Source organism: Molossus molossus, unplaced genomic scaffold (genome assembly GCF_014108415.1).
Source record: "Molossus molossus isolate mMolMol1 unplaced genomic scaffold, mMolMol1.p scaffold_m16_p_1, whole genome shotgun sequence".
NCBI lineage: Eukaryota > Metazoa > Chordata > Mammalia > Chiroptera > Molossidae > Molossus > Molossus molossus.
Window position 1 is genome coordinate 201,179,771 of NW_023425344.1, and position 21,693 is coordinate 201,201,463.

The 21,693-nt window shown below is 40.9% G+C and overlaps 1 protein-coding gene across 3 annotated transcripts in view; it reads left to right on the forward strand.

Moving 5' to 3' along the window:
• The first annotated feature begins 1,239 nt into the window (after positions 1–1,239).
• Positions 1,240–21,693, forward strand: part of SNX1 (sorting nexin 1) — a 39,824-nt gene continuing 19,370 nt past the window's right edge. For 2 of the 3 annotated variants that reach the window (XM_036265352.1, XM_036265367.1), the window contains exons 1-3: positions 2,641–2,775; positions 14,411–14,469; positions 18,718–18,826. In XM_036265352.1, the coding sequence (XP_036121245.1) occupies positions 2,667–2,775; positions 14,411–14,469; positions 18,718–18,826 (277 nt within the window). In that variant the 5' untranslated portion in view covers positions 2,641–2,666. Of the gene's footprint in view, positions 1,414–2,640; positions 2,776–14,410; positions 14,470–18,717; positions 18,827–21,693 lie in introns of those variants that run through there. The other variant, XM_036265360.1, reaches the window with a different exon arrangement.

Consider the following 21,693-nt stretch of genomic DNA (forward strand, 5'->3'; position numbering starts at 1 on the left):
ATCTGTGGAGGAGCCAACCCTTGATGTTGAGGTTTCTGCAGTTAAAAACAAACTAAGCCTTTTGTCAAAGGTGATGCCAAGTTTTTTCTCGTCTATTTTGAGGAAAAAGTCAGGATTATCTTGCAGAATTATTCCATGATAAACTATCCCATTTATGTTTTCTAGCTGATTTAGATTTTAGACTCACCAGACAACCAGTGAATAGTGTAGGTCCCAGGAAGATTTTGTTCAGAGTTTAATAACTTCCCTGCCATCTGCTCTACTTCATTTACTCCACACCAATTGAGAGAATAATCCTAACTTCCTTGCAACCAAATTTAGGACACAGGTTTCATTTCCTCTGTGAGGCCTCTCTCGACATCAACAAATAGAATCCATGATCTCTCTTACTGTGCTGGCACAGCAAATTACAGCACTCAACGTATTGAGTTGTTAATTTACATGCCTGTCTCCTTCAAGCGCCTAGTGGGCCAGGAGCTTCTTTATTTCGATGGCTCAGATGCACAGCAGGGTGCCAGGCACACCGTAGATGCTCAATATATATTTCTTTTTTAATCCTCACTCGAGGACATTTTTCCATTTTTTGTTCAGATAGAGTGGGAGGAAGAGAGAGAGAAACATGGACGTGAAAGAAACACATCAAGTGGCTGCCTCCCTCACGACCCAACCGGGGCGGGAACAAACTGCCACCAAGGTATGTGCCCTTAGCAGGAACTGAACCCCCAGTCTCTCTGGACCGCACGCCGACGCTCCAACGCTGAGCCAAACCGGCCAGGGCAATATATAGTTCTTGAATGAATTAACTAAATGTTGTCTAAAGAATAAATGCCGAGACTTTACTGCAATCTGTTCAAAGACCTCAATCAAAAATACTTATTGAAGCTCTATGAGGGCATTATGCTTGGCATGGGTAGCTGGCATGCCTTTACTCAGACCACATCTCCTTAAGAAGCTTGTTAAAGCTATGCAAAGCATAGCAGCCCTGGCTGCCTGAGCAGTTCCTGTCTCCTTTTCTGCCCTTTGCCCTCGTGGTTAAGATCTCAGCTTCGGGATCCAGGAATCAGAGGCAGGAGCTGCGAGCCAGCCTGGCGCCCGCCCCCAACGCCTAAGTCCCGCCCCCAGCACCAAGGCTCCCGCGGCGCGTTCAGCTTGGTTGGTCGCGGCCACCCACTCCTTGCTCCGCTGGAGCGATTTGCTCACGGCGCTTTCTCTCTATAAAGTTGTTGTTGCGGCTTCCGCCGCTGGTGGAGGAAGATGGCGTCGGGTGGTGGTGGCTGTAGCGCTTCGGAGAGACTCCCTCCGCCTTTCCCCGGCTTGGAGCCGGAGTCCGAGGGGGCAGTCGGGGGTTCAGAACCCGAGGCTGGGGACAGCGACACAGAAGGGGAGGATATTTTCACCGGCGCCGCGGCGGCCGTGAGTTCACACCCTTTGGGGCGGCCAGGGGGTGGGCGGGCTCCCCAAAAGGGACAAGAGGCTAAGTGAGGGTCAGGGAGGCTGTACAGCGTGGACCCGGCGAGACCTTGCGATGGTGACAGTTGTCGTGGCTTGGGGGCGCTAGATGAACGCCGAAACCCAGGGCCTGGCTTTCCGGCCCCAGGGCGGCCGGTGAGGAGTGAGGGGTGTGGTGGCTTCTCTGCCTAGGTCCATGACTGCGAAGAGCGGCCGAGGCCCACATTTGGCCCTGCCTTGTAGTGACCTCTCCGGTCTCACGGAGCTGTTTTGCAGATCGTTTCCTGCAGGGCTGATTTAATAAGTCAAGATAAGCGCATGGGGTGCAGACTTTTTCTCGCCTACTGCTCCGAGGATGAATAATGTTATCTGGAGTGGCCCAGGATAGTGACCCGCCCACAAATCATTTCATTAGCCCAACACTTACCGGTAATTACCAAAGGACCTTTCTGGATCTTGGATTATTTTTTAAGAGTTAGGGTGACTCCTCTGATCTCTAGGAAAATCCTGCCAGAGGTCGCTTGGAAAAAAAAAAAGGCCCTGCCACATAAATCACTACATATTACCACAAGCTTTGTCCCTTTTTTAAAGGGATGTGTTCAAGTGCCTAAGTATCTTAGTGAGAAATCTGTAAATGTGAGACGGAAACTGTGTTTCCCATAGTAATACCTAGGTTTCTAGTAAGAGTTCGGTATTGGGCCTGGCTGGTGTGGCTCAATGGTTGTGCGTGGACCTACACACCAAGAGTTCACACTGGTTTGATTCCCGGTCAGGGCACTTGGCTTGGGTTGCTGGCTTGACCCTCAGTAGGGAGCGTGCAGGAGGCAGTCAATCCATGTTGATGCGTCTCTCATGGATTTTTCTCTCTCTCCCTCTAACTTCCTCTCTTTAAAAAAAATCAATAAAAACATTTTTTAAAAAAAGAGTTCTGTATTGGGAAAAACTAATCTTTGTATGTGGAACGTGGAAATAAGTTCTAGAACCAGTGGAGATGTTTTGAACTCTTTTGTAAGAATACTGGTTCATACCACTTGCTATAGTTTTTTCCAGGTTGAAAATGTTTTCAGTATTAGGTCTGTGAATTTATGTGTCTTTCTGTTTTGGATAATGCTTCTCTTTGTAGTAGGTACTCTGTATATCAGTGATTAATAAAACAGCTTTAAATTCTTTATGCAGTATGTGTCTGAAACAGTTGGAGGCTTGTCTCATTTTTCAGTATGGAGGTTCTGAATGAGTCACCCCAAGATGTGCCTCTGTGGTATGCAGATTGTTTTAAGCTAAAGGCAACTTTAGCTTCTGGCTCAAGAGAAACTTCTGCCCCTACGGGTAAGAACTTGAATTAGGGGCCTTCCCCTGAATAACAGATCTGTAGGGCAGGACAAAATTCTATTTACTAAGCTTCTGTTCTTATCATCCTGCAATAACCCTTTGAAGCCCACAAGGCACTTTACCTCATTCCTAGCTCAGGATGTCCTATATACCCATGTTCCTTTTTTTTTTTTTTTCCTTTATTGATTTGAGAGAGAGAGATAGAAACATTGATGAGAGAGAACATCGATTGACCACCTCCTGCACGCCCCCCACTGGGGATTTGGCCCACAACTTGGGCATGTGCCCTGACTGGGATTCGAACCTGTGACCTCTTGGTACATGGGTCAACACTCAACCACTGAGCCATACCAGCTGGACCCCATGTTCCTTTTCTATCTCTGAACCTTACCTGCATGTGGGGGTCTCTGACTCTCTTATGTATGCGAGGTTCCCATACATATTAAATTTGGTTATTTTCTGTTGCTAATATGTCTGGTGTATATTTGACCAGCCAAAAGAACCTTGAGGGTAGAGTAAAGTTTGTTCCTCCCCCACATCAGAAAAAGGTTAAGTTTCTTGGAAATATCTTCTATGACAATCATTAGAATTTTCCCTGTACTGTATTTAGGAATTGAGTCCATAATCCAGCTCAAAAAGCATATGCTGCCCTGGCCTGTGTGACTCAGTTGATTAGAGCATCTTCCCCTACAGTGAAAGGTTGCTGGTTCGGTTCCCAGTCAGGGCACGTACCCAGGTTTTGGGTTCACTTGTAAGGAAGGCAACCCATTGATGTATCTCTCTCACATGCATGTTCTCTCTCCCTCTACCTTCCTCTGTCTCTAGAAGCAATGAAAAACATATCATCAGGTGGGGATTTAAAAAGAAAAAAAAGGCATTTGCTGATGCTAATATTACAGCTCAAACTGTTTAGTGAAGTCCCTTATTTGAGAAAGAACTCTTGCTGCTAATTGAATCTTTCTGTATCCCATTTAAAACAAATCTTTATTCCTTTAATAATTCTTCCATATGTCATGGAGAAGCTCCTTTTGATAACTGCTGGGATTATAGATATTCAAACTGAATATCCAAAATAGAAACTCTGGCACTGAAAGTGATCGGTCACACAGACAAATGATGACTTATTTTTAAGAAAAGGACCCTGGGAGGGTGAGGAGTTATTTTCTAGAGTTACCTTAAAAAGTTCCAAGAGGCTATGATTTGATTGATCTAACCAGATTATTTTACAGGTGCATCAATACAGTATTTCTCTCTTGTAGGACCATGAAAATACTTTGCCTAATTTCCAACCAAGGGCAGAAAAAGGAGGTTAGAATGACCTTGTAATTATAAAGAATAATTATTATTAAGGTTTTGATTCAGGAAAAAAGAGTTGCTGAGGAAACCAAAATGCCACTGGTGAGCCATTTTTTTGAGCTGCCTGTTCTGCTGTTAATCTTCCGGAAACCAAGACCCCTATCTGTGAATTTCTAGTTAAATAGCCATTGAATACAATTCATATTTCAATACATGCTTTAGTTGTGAGTCAATGTGAAAAGATAGGGGATTGCATTGCTTCTGTATCTTAAGGAACAACAATGAAAAATAAAGTGATTAGCCCAGCTGGTGTGGTTCAGTGGTTTTGTCAACCCATGCACCAAGAGGTCGCTGGTTCGATTCCCAGTCAGGGCACATGCCCAGGTTGTGGGCCCAGTCCCCACCCAATCGATGTTCTCTCTCATCAATGTTTCTGTCTCTCTCTCCCTGTCCCTTCCTCTTTCTCTCCAAAATCAATGAAGAAAAAAAAGTTAAAAAAAAAAAAGAAGAAGAAGAAAGTAATTAGGAGCCCAGGCTTTGAAATCTGACTTAAAGCCAGGCTTGGTTATTTGCTAGCTTAATCTTGAGCAAGATACTTAATTATTTAATTACCCTGTACAGTTTCCTCACCTATAACATGTGAATAATAATAGTATTTACCTCCACCTATTTTGGTGAGGACTGAATTAGAATATGTACCTGTAAAACACTTAAAACAATTGAGCATTTTGTAAACTGAAATTACTTAAAGAATTAAAAAAACCCATAAAAATCTAATAATGGATTACAAAGTTAATTAACTCCAAAATGGTTAATATATTTTGTCAAAATCAAACTAGTAAAATTGATTTGATTAGCTAGAAGTCATCAAAGTAGGCATCTTACTGATTTAAGTTTATCTTTATATTGTGTTTTGTTGCATGTTGGAGGCAAAGAGAGGAACATTAAATAACTGGAAAGCTGGGACATAAAATTTAAATCTCATTTATGGTATGTGTAATTTTCTGAACATTGATGTAACAGCTGCTGCTGTTAATCATCCCATCTGCTCTCTTTTACAGCCCAAGGGGCTTTGTTAACCTGTTAACCGAGCGGGACGTATAAATACGTCAAACTTGCATACAGTGAAAAGGGAATTCCCTAGTTAACAGGTTAATACAGTAATAAAAGTGTAATTTGATTTATAATTGAAAGGACAGCCCATGATAATAATGAATCTCAGAATCTACAAGGAGAGACTGGAGTTAAAAGAATTATTAAAATAAATATAAAGTCATTGCTTTAAAACTGAAAACCAGCTTCTGGAAGGCCTGATTCTTAAGAACACTTAAGACATTATCTTCTTTCTGCCTCTTTCCTTACGGGCCTATAAATAAAAAGGTCTAAAATCCAAAGTATATTATCTGAATTTTTGATGTGGACTTGAACCCAGATATGTATCTTTTTAGTTAAAACTTTCTTAGTTCTGGGATAGGATTAATTTTTTTCTTAACAAAACTGGAGACTAAACTGGAGCCATTCTTTGGCTCTCCTCATTCTTAAAGTTATTATGTTAAAAACTATAAAATGACATATGTACTTGTACACTTTATTTGACATCATTGGTCTTATTTGAATATTTCTTTTTTAATTTTTTTATTGATTGATTTATTGATTGAGAGAAAGGAAGGGAGAGAGAGATAGAAACATTGATGAGAGAGAACATCGATTGGCCACCTCCTGTAGGCCCCCCCACTGGGGATTTGGCCCCCAACCTGGGCACATGCCCTGACTGGAAATCAAACCGGCGACCTCTTGGTGCATGGGTTGACATTCAACCACTGAGCCACACTGTCTGGGCCACAGTCATTTTTAATTGTATATTTCAGTAGTGTTAAGTATATTCACATTTTTCTGAAACATACCTCCAAAACGTTTTCATCTTGCATTTCTGAAACTATACTCATTAAACAACTTCCCCTTTCCCCTCTTCCTTTAACCTCTAGTAGCTCTCATTTTGCCTTCTGTTTCTATAAATTTGACTACTTTAGATAACCTTATATAAGTGGAATCATGCAGTATTTGTCTTTTTGTGACTGATTTATTTCACTTAGCATAATGTCCTCAAAGTTCATTCATGTTGTAGCATGCATCAGAATTTCCTTTTAAGGCTGAATAGTATTCCATCATATATGTATATATACCACATTTGTTTATCCATTCATTTTTTTTTAATCCTCACCCGAGAACATTTCTCGATATTTTGTTCAGATAGAGTGGGAGGGAGGGAGAGAGAGAAACATCGACGCAAAAGCGGCACATCGAGTGGTTGCCACCCACACGACCCAACCAGGGCTGGGGACAAACTGCAACCGAGGTACGTGCCCTTAGTGGGAACCGAACCCGGGTCTCTCCGGACCGCAGGCCGACGCTCTAACTGCTGATCCAAACCGGCCAGGGCTATCCATTCATCTTTAATGGACATTTGGGTTGCTTCTACCTCTTGGCTCTTGTGAATAATGCTGCTATGAAAATGAATGTGCAAATATCTCCTCAAGATCCTGCTTTCCAATTCTTTTGGATATATATACTGAGAAGTGGGATTACGGGATCATATGATAGTTCTATTTTTAATTTTTTGAGGAAACTCCATGCTGTTTTCTATAGCAGTTGTACCATTTTGCATTCCTATCTCAGCTCTTTTTTTTAAGACCAGTTTATTTTCCATTTGAGTGCTTATAGGATAACTAATTTATATCTGGACAGAATTTGGTAACTTTATTAAAAACCCTAAGGTGATTGATAGTTTAGCTGGTTAATATCTTAATTTTCTGTTCTATGAAATATATGATGACGGTTCCCAAAGGTGTACTACATACTCAGTAAGTTTCTCTATACTATCCCTTCTCTGTTCCTAATCAGCTGAAAGGTAATCTACATAACAGTAATTTTTTTAAATTGATTTTAGAGTGACACAGAGAGTCAGAGACATTGATCTGTTGTTCCACTTATTTATGTGTTCATTGGTTGATTCTTCCATGTGCCTTTACTGGGGATCAAACCCGTATCAGTACGATGCTGTAACAAACTGAGCTACCCGGCCAGGGCTACATAGTAGTAATTTAATTTAATTTATTTTTAAACTTTTTTCTTCTTTATTGATTTTAGAGAGAGAGGAAGGGAGCAGAGAGAGATAGAAACATTGATTGGCCGCCTCCTGCATGCCCCCCACTGGGGTTTGGGCCCACTGCCTGTGCATGTGCCCTGGCTGGGAATTGAACTGGCGACCTCTTGGGTGTGTGTGTCAATGCTCAACCACTGAGCCACACCAGCTGGGCTATAGTGGTAATTTTAAACAAAGGTTTATTGCTTAAGTTCTTTAGTTAATGGTATAGTCATTTACAACTTACATTAGTAAATAGTCATGGGTAAGTGCACCTCTAGTGTGTAGTAGTTTTGTTTTCCTCTTTTTCTTCTCTCGTTCTCGTCTTTTTTTCTCCCTTTTCTTTCTGTGTGTAGTATTTTCTGTGTAGGCATATTGACTCAAACACTTCTTGTTTTTAGAGCTAACATCACAGGTGGTCAGGTCTGGTCAAAAGATCATAAGTTAAAATTCCACATTTTTTGCACAAATCTGATAAAAATATTCTTGAAAAAGTCAGCAGCTGGTGTTTATCCAAAGATTCATTTTAATGCTCAGCTCAAATTGTAGACAAGTTTTACTTCCAAGAAGTTTAGGTGTTCCTGAAGTACATAGACATAGATTCATCGATTTCTTGATCATAGAATTGTACTAGCAGTAAACCTAGTTTTCAAGATAATGGAGGAAAGGCTAACAAACGTAGTTACAAAACCCTTTTGGAGGAAGCGGGCTGTGAGAAGACTTTTAACAATGATTAATAAGAACCCAATTTAAAAATGATTTAAAATTCAAGTTTGGAGCTTATGAGAGAGAGTTGCACTTCTGGTTTTTGTAGGGAGTTGTTGACCCTTTGCTTACTTAGATGTTAAGGTATCTCTGATGACTTGGTCATTTGTAATTTCTTTGGTTGGGAAAGGAGAAAGGAAAAAGAACACTAATTTCTCTCCTTTGGTTCTCAAAAGTTCTCAGTACTCTTTGAGTAACTGTTGGTATAAATAAATCAGGAGTGGTGAATAGTTAATAGAGTAAGTAGCTATAAAGGATCTCATCTCCAGGAAAAGCCTGTTACTCAACTTTTTGTCTTATTTTGCTTAGTCAAATGGACAGCTGAGGCTTCATTTTGCTTTCAGAGCAGATTTGAACAGGGTTTGCCTTTTCATTTTAGAAGTTAATGTACCTATTGGTGCTCTAATCCTTCAGTTTTCTGAGCCCTTCTAAGTTATAGTAGTTTGAGACCCCAAAAGTTCAGTAAGAAAACTACACCAGAGAACTCAGTAGAATGTCAGTAGCTAAATTTTGGTAGATTATGGTGTGTATGCCCTTTCACTTTGAGATCTCTAATGGACTTGCTCATGGTTTTCCTTGCCTAGCTCAGCGATCAGCTTCAGGATCATTTTCCTCACCCAGCTCCCCCTTTACTAGTTTCATTAGTTCCTCTACGTCAGAAATTCTTTATCATTTTTATGTCACAGACCCATTAGCAATCAGGCAAAGCCTGTGGACCTATTCTCAGAATAATGTCTTTAAGTGTATAAAATACATACAATTACAAAGGAAACCAATTACACTAAACTGCAGTTATCAAAATATTAAAACAATTTTATATTAGTAACATGTGCTCTCTGTGTGTGTGTGTGTGTGTGTGTGTGTGTGTGTGTGTATCCTCACCCAAGGATATTTTTCCATTGATTTTTTAGATAGAGTGGGAGGGAGGGAAGGTAGGAGAGAAAGGGAGGAAAAGAGAAACATCAACGTGAGAGAAGTCTAGATGTCGATTGATTAACTCCCGCATGACCCCAACTGGGGCTGGGGATCGAACCTGTAACCCAGGTACGTGCTCTTGACCAGGATCGAACCCAAGACCCTTTGGTGTGAAGGCCGATGCTCTAACTGCTGAGCCAAACCAGCCAGGGCAACATGTGCTTTTTAATGCTTTAAATAATAAAATCTAAGTATAGGTCTAATGACTACCATACTTTTTAAGAAGAAATGCGCATAAATGATATTCTGAGGTTTATAACAACTATAATATCATATAAAATACCTAGTTTCAATTAAAGTCTCAGGTACTGCTATTACTATTATGGTTTATTGCCTATTTTTAAAATTGAAGAAATACTGAATTTCAGTTAGTGGTTAGTGAAAATGAAGTTGGCCCAGCTGGTGTGCCTCAGTGGTTGAGCATCGACCTATGCACCAAGAGGTCACCAGTTCAGTTCCCCATCAGGGCACATGCCCAGGTTGCGGGCCCAGTCCCCAGTGGGGCGTATGCAGGAAGTGGCCAGTGGATGTTCTCTCTCTCCTCCCTTCCTCTCTCTTCAAAATCAATAAAGAAAAAAAAAGTTTAAAAAGAAAAGAAAGTGGAATTGTAGTTTTATTCCCTTCTAAATTTATAGACCTCTTCTGAATTCTGTGACTCACGGACCCTAGGATACGAACCCCTACTTTAACTCCTTAAGGTACAAGAGGGGTAATACTGTGAAGTCATTTGGGTTAATCATTTATTTACCCAGTTTGTAGAGTAAGATGCACCTATGCCCAAGTCTACCCTGGCCGGGTTACTCAATTGGTTAGTGTCATCCCGATATGCCAGGGTTGCAGGTTCCCAGGTCAGGGCACATACAAAAATCAATCAGTGAATTCATAGATAAGTGGAACAACAATATGATGTTTTTCTCTCTCTCTCTTTCTCTCTCTCTTTTTCCCTCCTCCTCCCCGACCCTTCTTCTCTTTCTCTTCCTCTGCCCCTCTTCTCCCTTCTCCCTCCCTTCCTCTCTCTCTAAAATCAATCAATAAAAATTTTAAATCCTATGGCTATTCAGTGTGACAAGCACAGAAGCTTTTAGTGCAGTGCATGTATACCATTTTGAAACATGGTGTGGGAGAGGAGTTGCTGCCTATAATAGACAAAATAATTGCCCCTTCCCCAAGATATCCATGTCCTAATCCCAGAACCTGTGAATGTGTTAGTTTACAATGCAAGTGGGGATTAAGGTTGAAGACAGATTAAGGTTGCTAATGAGCTGCCTCTGATGTAGGGAAATTATCTTGGATTGTCTAGACCCAGTGTAATCACAAGTGTCCTTTAAAAATGGAAGAGTTGCCCTGACCGGTTTGGCTCAGAGGTTAAAGCGTTGGCCTACAGACCAGAGAGTCCTGGATTTGGGTCCCGCTAGGGGCACGTGCCTCAGTTGCAGTTTGTCCCAGGCCCCGGTTGGGGTCATGTGGGTGGCAACCAACCACTCAATGTGTCTCTCACATCGATGTTTCTCTCTCTGTCCCTTATTCTCTCCCTCCCATTCTATCTAAAGATAAATGCAAAAATATCCTCGGGTGAGGATAAAAATAAAGATAGAAAGGAAAAAAAATGGGAGAGTCAGAGGGTGGCTCCCTATGTTTGCTGGGGGAGCGAAGGCACAGAGAGATGCAACATTGTTGGCTTTGAAGGTAGAGGAGGTGAGACATGAACCAAGGAACGTGAGCAGCTTCTAGAAGCTAGAACCAACAAGGAAATGGATTCTCCTGTAGAACATCCAGAAAGGAACACCGCCTTTTATTTTTCTTATTTATTGATTTTAAAGAGAGAGGAAGGGAGAGGGAGAGAGAGAGAAACATCAGTGAGAGAGAACATTGATTGGCTGCCTCCTACATGGCCCCTACTGGGGATTTGGCCCACAACCTGGGCATGTGCCCTGACTGGGAATTGAACTGGTGACCTCTTGGTGCATGGGTCAGTGCTCAACCAGTAAGCCACACTGGCCCGGCAGAAATACAGTCTTGATGACACCTTGATTTTAGCCCAGTGAGACCTATATTGACTTCCACAGAACTGTAAGAAATAAATTTGCAATTTTTAAGATGTTAAATTTGATAATTTGTGGCAGCCACAATAGAAATCTAATACACTCTCCTACTTTGCTTAATTTTCCCTAAGAAGTAAAGATGGCAAAAGGAGCAGTATTTAATGCCAAAGTTTTCCAGGGTAATTATTTGAAGACTTCCTGACTGCCCTGTTATCGTCTGGGTATAGTTTCTAGGGGTGACTTATTCCTAATTGTCCTTGCCTTGTTACATTAGTATGATCATACAACTTCTTTTTTTTTATATATGTTTTTATTGATATTTTTTATTTTTATCCTCACCCGAGGACATTTTTGCATTTATCTTCAGATAGAGCGGGAGGGAGAGAAGACAGAAGAGAGAGAGAAATATCGATGTGAGAGAGACACATAGACTGTTTGCCACTCACATGACCCCAACCAGAGCTGGGGACAAACTGCACCCGAGATACATGCCCTTAGCGGAAACCGAACCCGAGTCTCTCTGGTCTGCGGGCCGACACTCTAACCACTGACCAAAACCAGCCAGGGCTTTATTGATATTTTAGAGAGAGGAAGGGAGAAAGAAATAGAAACATCGATTGTAAGAGAAACATTGATCAGCTGCTTCCTACATGCCCCCTACTGGGGATCAAGGCTGCAACCCTGGCATATGCCCTGACCAGAAATTGAATTGAGACCTCTCAGTCCATAGGGTGGCGCTCAATCCACTGAGCCACACTGGCTGGGCTGATCACACAATTTCATAGCTCCATTTTGCCTTACTAAATTATACTAATTTTCTATCAGAAAATGACTACTCTGATTTTCCAGAAGCAGTGTTACCTTAGCTTTTAATTTAGAATTGACCTACATATGCAGTTGAGTTTTAACAGTACTACCATTTTGAGGTCCCTTAAACATAATGCAAGGAAGGGTTCTATATGGAGCGAGGAGCAGTTGAGCAACAGGAGAAAAAAATCATAACTGGTTTACCTAAAGGGAAGTTACCCAGAATCACAGGACTTTCAGTACTGAATGGCTGTGTCAGCTGTGAGGTCTGTCCTTCCCTGAGCTAAGAAAATTGAATTAAGCCCGGCTGGTGTGGCTCCGTGGTTGAGCATGGACCCATGCAGCAAGTGGCTGCCAGTTTGATTCCTGGTCAGGGCACATGCCCAGGTTGTGGGTCCACTCCCCAGTAGGGAGCATGCAGGAGGCAGCCAGTCGATGTTCTCTCTCATCCATGTTTCTATCTCTCTCCCTCTCCTTTCCTCTCTAAAACCAATAAAGAAAAAAAATTTTTTTTTTTTTTTTTTTTAAAGAAAATTCTGTTAGTAGCTTAGGCCTCATGATTTTAGGCTGGTAATTGGCGAGGGATTCCTGTTTGCTCTTAACACAAGTGCTGTCTCGCTGGCAGATCTTTCTAGCACCTTTCTGAGAATTGAGACTAGGCTGTCTGAGTATTTATAATTATAAACAGAAGCACTTGAACTTTTAAACAGTTTATCAGCGGAACCACCTGCTAGAATGTAACAGTCAAGGAGAGCCAGCAAGTGTTGGATATCCTAGCCTAGGATCCTATCACTAACAGAAAGAATGCTTCCTTTATTTAAAAAAAAAAAGGATGGGAAGGGCAGAGGGAAGTAGGCAGGGCTTTGGCTTTGGCTTTGTTGAGTACATCACAAAGATAGTATTTTTATTACAGTAATATAATTTTATCTGTTGCTTGTAATTTAGTCCCCTTCAAATACATGTATATGTTATGACTTATTGACTACTAAGAGGTTTTTAAAATATGGATTATAAATCAGGCTTATTTTTAATATTGATTCAATGTAATCAGTGTGCCACCTCCTCTCCCCCCAAATGAGTCCTTCCTAAAATTTTAACTTGATTCAAAATTAGCTCTTTAATGTAAATTATACCTTAATACTGATTAAAAATTAGACTTTTAATCTTAGGCATAGCATATGAAATGTGTTGTTATAATACCTAGGTGGGTATTTATTTTGACAGCAAATGTCAACGTAAGAATCATTTGAACCTGTAGAGAATTTTTATAAGAATTTATGTGAGCCCTGGCCGGTTTGGCTCAGCGGTTAGAGCGTCAGCCTGTGGTCCCGAGAGACCAGGTTCGGTTCCCGCTAAGGGCATGTATCTCGGTTGCAGTTTGTCCCCGGCCCCGGTTGGTCGTGCGGGTGGCAGCCACTCGATGTGTCCCTTTCACATCGATGTTTCTCTCTCTCTTCCTCTCTCCCCCTCCCACTCTACCTGAACAAAAAATAGAAAAATGTCCTCAGGTGAGGATAAAAAAAAAAAAAAAAAAAGAATTTATGTGAGCCAAACAGTTGCCCAGAAGCAAGAGCTCACATGCTCCAGAGAAGTTGTGCAGCTTCTTTTATACATTTGAAATTAAGGAGGGAGTGGAGTGTCAGGAAGACTGGAGGTGGGAGAAAGCAAGGCGGGGATTGTATTGTATTATAAAATAGTTTTCAAGATTATGTGTTCTATTGAGGGTGTTTATGCTTATTTCAAAGGTGTGCTTAATATTGCTATGGGTACAGTACTTTTGTACATTGCTTGGGGAAGAAAGGGAGATGTGAGCTGGTGGTGGACTTTCTGAAAGACAGTTTAGCAGAACCTTTGAAATTCTTATGTGCAGTCATTCTATTTAAGAGTCTGTTCCAAGGATATAATCAGATGTGGACTTGCATATATAAGGATGGACATCATGCCCTGGCCGGTTTGGCTCAGCGGTTAGAGCATCAGCCTGTGGTCCAGAGAGACCCGGGTTCGGTTTCCGCTAAGGGCACGTACCTTGGTTTCAGTTTGTCCCCGGCCCTGGTCGGTCGTGCGGGTAGCAGCCACTCGATGTGATCCTTTCATGTCGATGTTTCTCTCTCTCTCTGTTACTCTCTCTCCCTCCCACTCTACCTGAACAAAAAAAAAAAAGGAAAAATGTCCTCGGGTGAGGATAAAAGAAAAAAAAAAAAAAAGGATGGACATCACATCATTATTTATAATGATAAAAACCCTGGAAACTGTCTAAATGTCCATCATTAGGAAAATGACTATATTGTGGTATACCCATACAATAGTTAAGTTGCTAAGAGTGGGGATTTTTGTACAAATCTTAATGACATGAAAAAATGTTCAGGTAGTAGGGGCAAAACAGAATATAAAGTTTTATATATAAGAAGATAGTACATACAAGAATTACAGAGGAAAGGTTAGGGTAGTAAATATAGTAATCCATCTATCTTCAGCTTTCTTAGAACTCAACCCTGAGTGGTTTTTGGGATGAAATCCCAGAGGATATCTGAGGAACAGTTTTCTGTTCTCACGGGTAGATGTTACCTAGTTACTAAGGGAACACAAATCTTTGTTTTCATCACAGTTCTATCCAAGCAGCTATGGTTTGGCCTTAAAGACGGTCCGGTGGAGGGAGAAAGACAGGTAATTGTGCTCTAGTTGTCCCTGCAAAGTCCATCTGGTTCTGTCTCCTGATTAGTACTGATATAGACACACTGCTATTCTGGCATTGTTCAGAAAATGTTCTGTCTTTAAATTTCCAAGTTTAAATATGTTTTTATTGATTTTTTTAGAGAGAAGGGAAGTGAGAGAGAAATAGAAACATTGATGTTAGAGAAACCTTGATCGGCTGCCTCTTGCAGGCCCCCACTGAGGATCAGAGCCTGCAACTTGAGCATGTGCCCTGACCAGGAATTGAACTGGGACCTCTCAGTCCACGGGCCTGACGCTCAATCCACTGAGCCAAACCTGCCGGGCATAAACTTCCAAGTTTAGATGGTAAATCAGAAATAGAAAGCTGGCTTTATTCATCTCCATATCACAGGAATGGGTTGGTTCTTCTGGGTGCTTTTAAAAATAACTAAATTCTAATCCGTACCCTTCCTATTGCTTAGTCTCTCTAGTGAGCTACTAGTAAATTATGTTTAAATATACATCCTTAATATATCTTGGGTTTTAATCTCTCCTAGATTTCCATCTACAGATGACTAGTATTAGTGGGAACTGAATTAAAAAGAAATCATATGGGCCCTGGCCTGTGTGACTCAGTGATTAGAGCATTAGCCCTCACACAAAAGGGTTGTGGGTTCGATTCCCAGTCAGGGGCACAAACCTGGGTTGCAGGTTCAGTCTCCAGCCCTAGGGCCACATGTGGGAGGCAACCAATCAATTTGTCTCTCACATTGATGTGTCTGTCTGTCTCTCTCTCCCTCCCTCCCTCCCCCTCTCCCCTTTTCTCCCTCCTTTCCCTCTCTAAGGATCAGTGGAAAAAATATCCTGGGTGAGGGTTCCCCAAAAAAGAAATCAGATGGGAGGGGAGTGTGGTGGGTGAAAAGGAGAAGGGATTTATCAGAGAAGGGGGTAAGGTGAGGTACAAAAGGGTAAAAGGGTGATAAATGGTGATGGAAGGAAACTTGACCTGGGGTGGTGAACACACAATACAATATACAGATGATGTGAGATCCCTATACTGTACAGGAGCACAAGAATATTTATAGGAAATATGTATGTAGGAAGATGCTTGGCAATGTGTGAGGCAAAAGGGAAATGTGAATTTTGTTTTTGCCCTATTATTTTTGTCAGTGTCTGCTTTTTAAGATTGTAGGAGCAGCTAAAAGTTTCTAACAGTTGGTGTAACATTTAAGTATATACAACTAAGTGTTCATTAAGTTTTATTAACATAGGAAAAATTCCAGTAGAAACATTGTTTGCAAATAGAAAACTAAATATTGGTAGCAGTTTCTTTCCCTGAGGGTGGTCCCAATATTGGGATGGAGCTGTTTGCATGGCATATTTAGAGTACTCAATAGATCTCTCATTTCACTATTATTTTGGGTCAGAAAAGTTCTGTTTCTAAGGAACAAAATTCCTCAGATTTATTAAGGAAATGTTTCATAAAAGATTCCGTAAATCAGATCTTTAACTGATTTGGCCTTGGGGTCTGACTTCAAAACCTTGTGAAACCATAACGTGTGGCTTTTGAAGCCAGATTCCCAGCTTTCTGTTCATGTCCTGCACAATCCAGCTTTGTTTATTCTGGTAACTGGTCTCAGTCTCTCCCCACCCTTGTTTGTGGCTGATCACTGAGCTTTTGATAAAGGCTATGGACTGACTGTATTTTCACTATGTACCCACTAAGCTAAGCATGACTGGTTTTTATTCTGTTAGATATGAATATGTAAGTTAAGGATGAAAAGATAAGTTATGTTTACAAACAGCCTTAGATGTAAAGTGTTAAACCTTCTTTTACCCCTCAGAGGGGTTGGTAATATTCATACAACGGGCTTCAGTGAACAGTTTAGCCAGGTCACAACGTAAGCTTAAATTCTAGACTCCAGTGTAGTGTCCTGGTCACCAGAATGTGTCCATCAGCATTTGAAAGAATAAAGGTCGGGCAGAGGCTGGAGGGGTGGGCGGAGGGGGCTGGGGCTGGCAGGAGGCGCACAGGAATAAATGAAAGAAAGAATAAAGGTCATCAGCTGAGAAGGAATGCTTTTGGACAGGTTCTATTGAAAATTATCTCTGTGGCCCTGGCCAGTTTGGCTCAGCAGTTAGAGTGTGGGCCCTCAGACCAGAGTCGCTGGTTCTAGTTCCTTCAAGGGCACATACCTCAGTTGCAGTTCGATCCCCAGCCCTGGCTGAGATTGTGCAGGAGACAACCAACTGATGTGTCTCTCTCACATCGATGTTTCTCTTTCTCTTTCTCTTTCTCCCTCCTTCCCACTCTGTCTGAAAATTAATGGAAAAATATCCTCGGGTGAGGATTTAAAAAAACAAAGAAAGAAAATTATCTCTGTGTACACTTACCCACATCAGTATCGTGTGCTTTAGGGTAGGGCATTTCAGCAAAGTTATGGTATTAGAAATTAACTCTAAAATGTATGAGTTTATTTAAGCTCTGTGATTACTTGGGCAGCACTTATACCCATAATATTAATTCGCTCCTTATTGAACTGGCTAACTAGTGCTCCTGTCTTCTAAACACCTGTAGGAGCGACCAAAGGGTGTATTAAAAATTACTTTCATAGAATTGTACACTTGAAACCTGCATAATCTTATTAATCATTGTCACCCCAATAAATTTAATTAAAAAAAAAAAGACCCTGGCCAGTTTGGCTCAGCAGTTAGAGCATCAGCCCACGGACTAGAGTCTTGGGTTCGATTCTAGTCAAGGGCATGTACCTCAGTTGCAGTTGAGTCCACAGGTCATGCAGGAGGCAGCCAGTCAATGTCTCTGTCTCTCTCTCTCTCTCTCTCTCTCTCTCTCTCTCTCTCTTCCCCCCTCCCAGTCTATCTGAAGATAAATGGAAAAATATTCTCAGGTAAGGATTTAAAAATAAATAAAAGAAGATGAACCAGTGATTCACATACTTGAAGGCACAGTAAGAATTTGAGTTTTAGCACAGCTGGTGTGGCTTAGTGGATTGAGCGTCATCCCATGGACTGAGAGGTATCAGTTTGATTCCTGGTCAGGGCCCATGCCAGGGTTGCAGGCTCCACCCCAATAGGAGGCGTGCAGGAGGCAGCCAATCAATGTATCGCTCTTGTATTGATGTTTCTTCCCCTCTCTCTCTGGAAAATCAATAAAAACATATTTTAAAAAAAAAGAATTTGGATTTTATCCTATCACGGTATGCCATGAGAAAGTTACAATCAGGACAAAACCAATAATGTCATCAAGATGCATATTGCCTTGCTCTGGCCAGTGTGGCTCAGTTGGTTGGGCGTTGTGCCATGCACCAAGAGATTGCTGGTTTGATTCCTGGTCAAAGCACATACCCCAGTTGTGGGCTCCATCCCCCATAAGGGGTCGTGTAGCAGACAGCCAATCGATGTTCTGCTGTCATATTAATTCTCTTTCTCTCTCCCTGCCCTTCCTCTCTCTCTCTAAAAAAAATCAATAAAATATTTTTTAAAAGAAAAAATGCATATTGCCTTAAATTAAGATTCAGATTTTTTGGGGGGGGGGGGCTACAAGGAACTTGTCTACAGGCTGCTTTTTTTTTAATCCTCGCCCAAGGATTTTTTTTCAAATAGCTTCAGATAGAATGGGGGTCGGGGTAGGAGAGAGAGAGAGAAAGAAACATCAATGTGAGAGAGACACATCGATTGGCTGCCTCCTGCACAACCCCGACCAGAGCCAGGGGCAAACCATAACTGAGGTACGTGCCCTTGGCTGGAATCAAACCCAAGACTTTCTGGTCTGTGGGCCAACACTCTAACTTGGCATGCATTTAAAAAAATTTAATTAATTATTTTTCCCAATTTTTATTTATTTATTTTTGTTACAGATATTTCCCCTTTTTCCCCCCTAGACACCTACCTCCCCATCCTGCCCTCCCCCTAGCATTGTTGTCTGTGTCTGTTGGTTATGCATACATGCATATATAAAATTAGTTTATTGATTGATTGATTTTAGTGAGGGAGAGAGAGATGATTTGGGACAGGGGGGATAACCTGTCCAATCACATTTCTCCTTCTCAGTTGATTCTTGTATGTGCCCTGACCAGGGATCAAGCTCACAACCTTGGCATATCAGGACAATGTTCTAACCAACTGAGCTACCCAGCCAGGGCCAGAATAAATATTTTTCTCAAAAATAAAAAAAAAGGCACTTTATAGGTTTTTTTTTTTAATGGTACTCTCTTATTCACAGTATCTCTTTGTTTTTAGAGTAAGCCCCAGTCTCCAAAGAGAATTACTTCCTTTCCTATCAACAGTGGCTCCAAAGAAAATGGAATCCATGAGGAACAAGACCAAGAGCCACAGGATCTCTTTGCAGGCAAGTATGGACTCAATACTTGTACTAGGAATCTTCTAAATTACTGAGCTAAAAGTAACCTCCCCCCAAAAAAATACATGTCTACATATTATACATATTAGAGTCTTAACTATAGGATTGTGGAGGATTCCAAACATATAAAACACAGTCCCTGTCATCAATATTCTTGCAGGTTTAGGGATTAAGACATAAATATACAGTTACTTAAGAATGTCAACTAGACAAACTGTTAAACAGTACTATAAATGTAATCAGAGGAATGATAGAAATACTAAGTAATGGAATCTGAGAGAGCTCTGAGATCAGACTAAAGCAGTGGATTTAGACTTTTATGACCAAGACTCGTAGTATGAAATACATTTTATATTATCATCCAAAATATATACATACTTGTATAAAACTGAAATAAGTTTTTTTTCTTCATTGGTTTTTAGAGAGAGAGGAAGGGGAGGGAGAGAGAGATAGAAATATCGATGAGAGAACATCGAATAGCCACCTCCTTCATACCCCCTATTGGGGATTGGGCCCACAACCTGAGCATGTGCCCAGAATCGAACCAGCAACCTTTTGGTGCATGGGTCGACACTCAACCACTGAGCCACACCGGCTGGGCACAAGTTTTATTAAACAATCTGCAGTTTGAAAAACACTAGTATAGAACGGGGACTTCTTAAAATTGGTGCTATTAACATTTTGAGCCCACTAATTTTTTTTGTTGAAAGGCACGTCCCTGTTCTCAACAGGGTGATTTTTCCCTCTCCCTGCTAAGACATTTGGCCATGGTGAAAACATTTTTGGTTGTCACACCTGTAAATGAGACCAGTACCTGGTGTATAGATGTCATGAATGCTGAACACTACAATACACAGGACAGACCCTTACACCAAAGAATTATCCAGCCCAAAATGTTCGTAGTGCCCACATTGAGAAATTCTACTCTAGAGTGACCTTGGAAGATTTTCTGGAAGAAGCAAAATTTATGTAGGAAGAAAGAAGAAAAGGTACAAATGGTTGGGAGGAAGTATAAGGTGTGTTTGAGGGATGGTCAGTAAAACTGGTGAGCCAAGCCCGGAGCTCTTAGAGAAGCCATGGAAGATAGGGCTGGGAATGTATTTTAGGAGGATTATATGTGTTTGTTTGTTTGTTTGTTTATTTATTTTGGTTTAACATTCACTATATTTTATTTTTAATCGAATCTGTAGAGGTGACATTGGTTAATAAAATTATGTAGGTTTCAAGTGTACAATTCTATAGTACATCATCTGTATATTGCATTGTGTGTTCACCATCCCAAGTCAGGTCTCCTAGTTTATGAGGATTTTAGATATCCTCATAATTTAGAATTTAACCTCATAATTAGGTTAAATTTTCATCCTGGGGCCAATTAAGAGCCATTGGCAGTTTTGAATAAGGAAAGTGATATGGGCAACATAATGTTTTAGGAAGATTGATCCAGTGGAATTATTATATAAGATGGATTGCAGCAAAGACTAGAGACTTAAGAAGACATTCACAAATTAGTTAAAAAATGAAATGACAAAGCAAAAATAAGGTAATGGAAGTAGGAAGGGAAAGGTGAAAACTTTCCAAAGAGAAATCAACACATAATGAGTGTCCAAAAATCAGCATTGAAGACAGATTTAAAGGTTTCAAGTCCAAGGATTGAGAAGAAAATGGTACTATTTGAGAACTACATTCTAAAGAAGAAACTGGCTTTGAGAGGAAAGTGAGTTAGGGTTTTAGATACTTTAAATCTGAAATGCAAAGGGAAATGCCCTGGGGGTGGTTTGAACTGTGGTATTCTACCTGGGGTAAGAGGGAAGAACTGGAAGAACCTCTTCATAGAGGGGAAGCTGCCATGGGAATGGAATCCTTCCTTGAAGGGAAAAAGGGTGAGGAAGGGGCCGGATGAGAGGGTGGAAGATTAAGATTCTGGGAAGACCACATTAGAATTCAGCTAGGAAATTTAAAAGACCTGAAAGGGAAGAAAAGGTTAGAAGGTCTATAAAGATTTAGAAGATTTTTCAATTTTTTTCATCTCTAAAACTTAAAGTACACACTCTTTATTCATTCTGATAGTGATTATTTTTTTGGATAAAGTTTCTGGAAAAGTGCAAAATAATGAATTATTTTTAGATATGTGGCAAGTTGAAAAGAAGGTTTTCTAAGAAGATCTGAAATCTTAGTGTAACTGAGTTGCTCCTATGGTTGTGTTTTATGCATGTGAACATATAGCAGATCTTTATTAGGGACATATTTATTACTAATGAGGATTCTGATTTACTTCATTCCCCTACTACTTTCATAACCAGCCAATACCTGCCTCACTACTAAAAAAGAATTAAAAATATCTACAGCCCTGGCCGGTTTGGCTGGCTCAGCAGTTAGAGCGTCGGCCTGTGGTCCAAAGAGATCCGGGTTCGCTTCCCACCAAGGGCACGTATCTTGGTTGCAGTTTGTCCCCGGCCCTAGTTGGGTTGTGTGGGAGGCAGCCACTTGATGTGTCCCTTTCACATCGATGTTTCTCTTTCTTTCTCCCTCCCACTCTATCTGAACAAAAAATGGAAAAATGTCCTCAGGTGAGGGTAAAACAAAATATATCTACAGAAAGGAATGCTTACAGTGAGACATTTAGTTTAGGACTTTAGTAACTTCTCAGATGTTCTGATTATATTTTCCACATGATTAGTTTAGTGATGATCAGAGTCTCTGTGATGGATGGAGCCCAAAGGCTTTAACATCACTCTTATCAAAAGTACAGGGGTGGGGAGGAGCGCTGGAGTACAGAGAAAGAAGCATTTTTAGTGTAAGTTTTGACATCTTTGTCACATGAATTTCAGTAGAAAATCCACAGCTCTTCAAAAGAC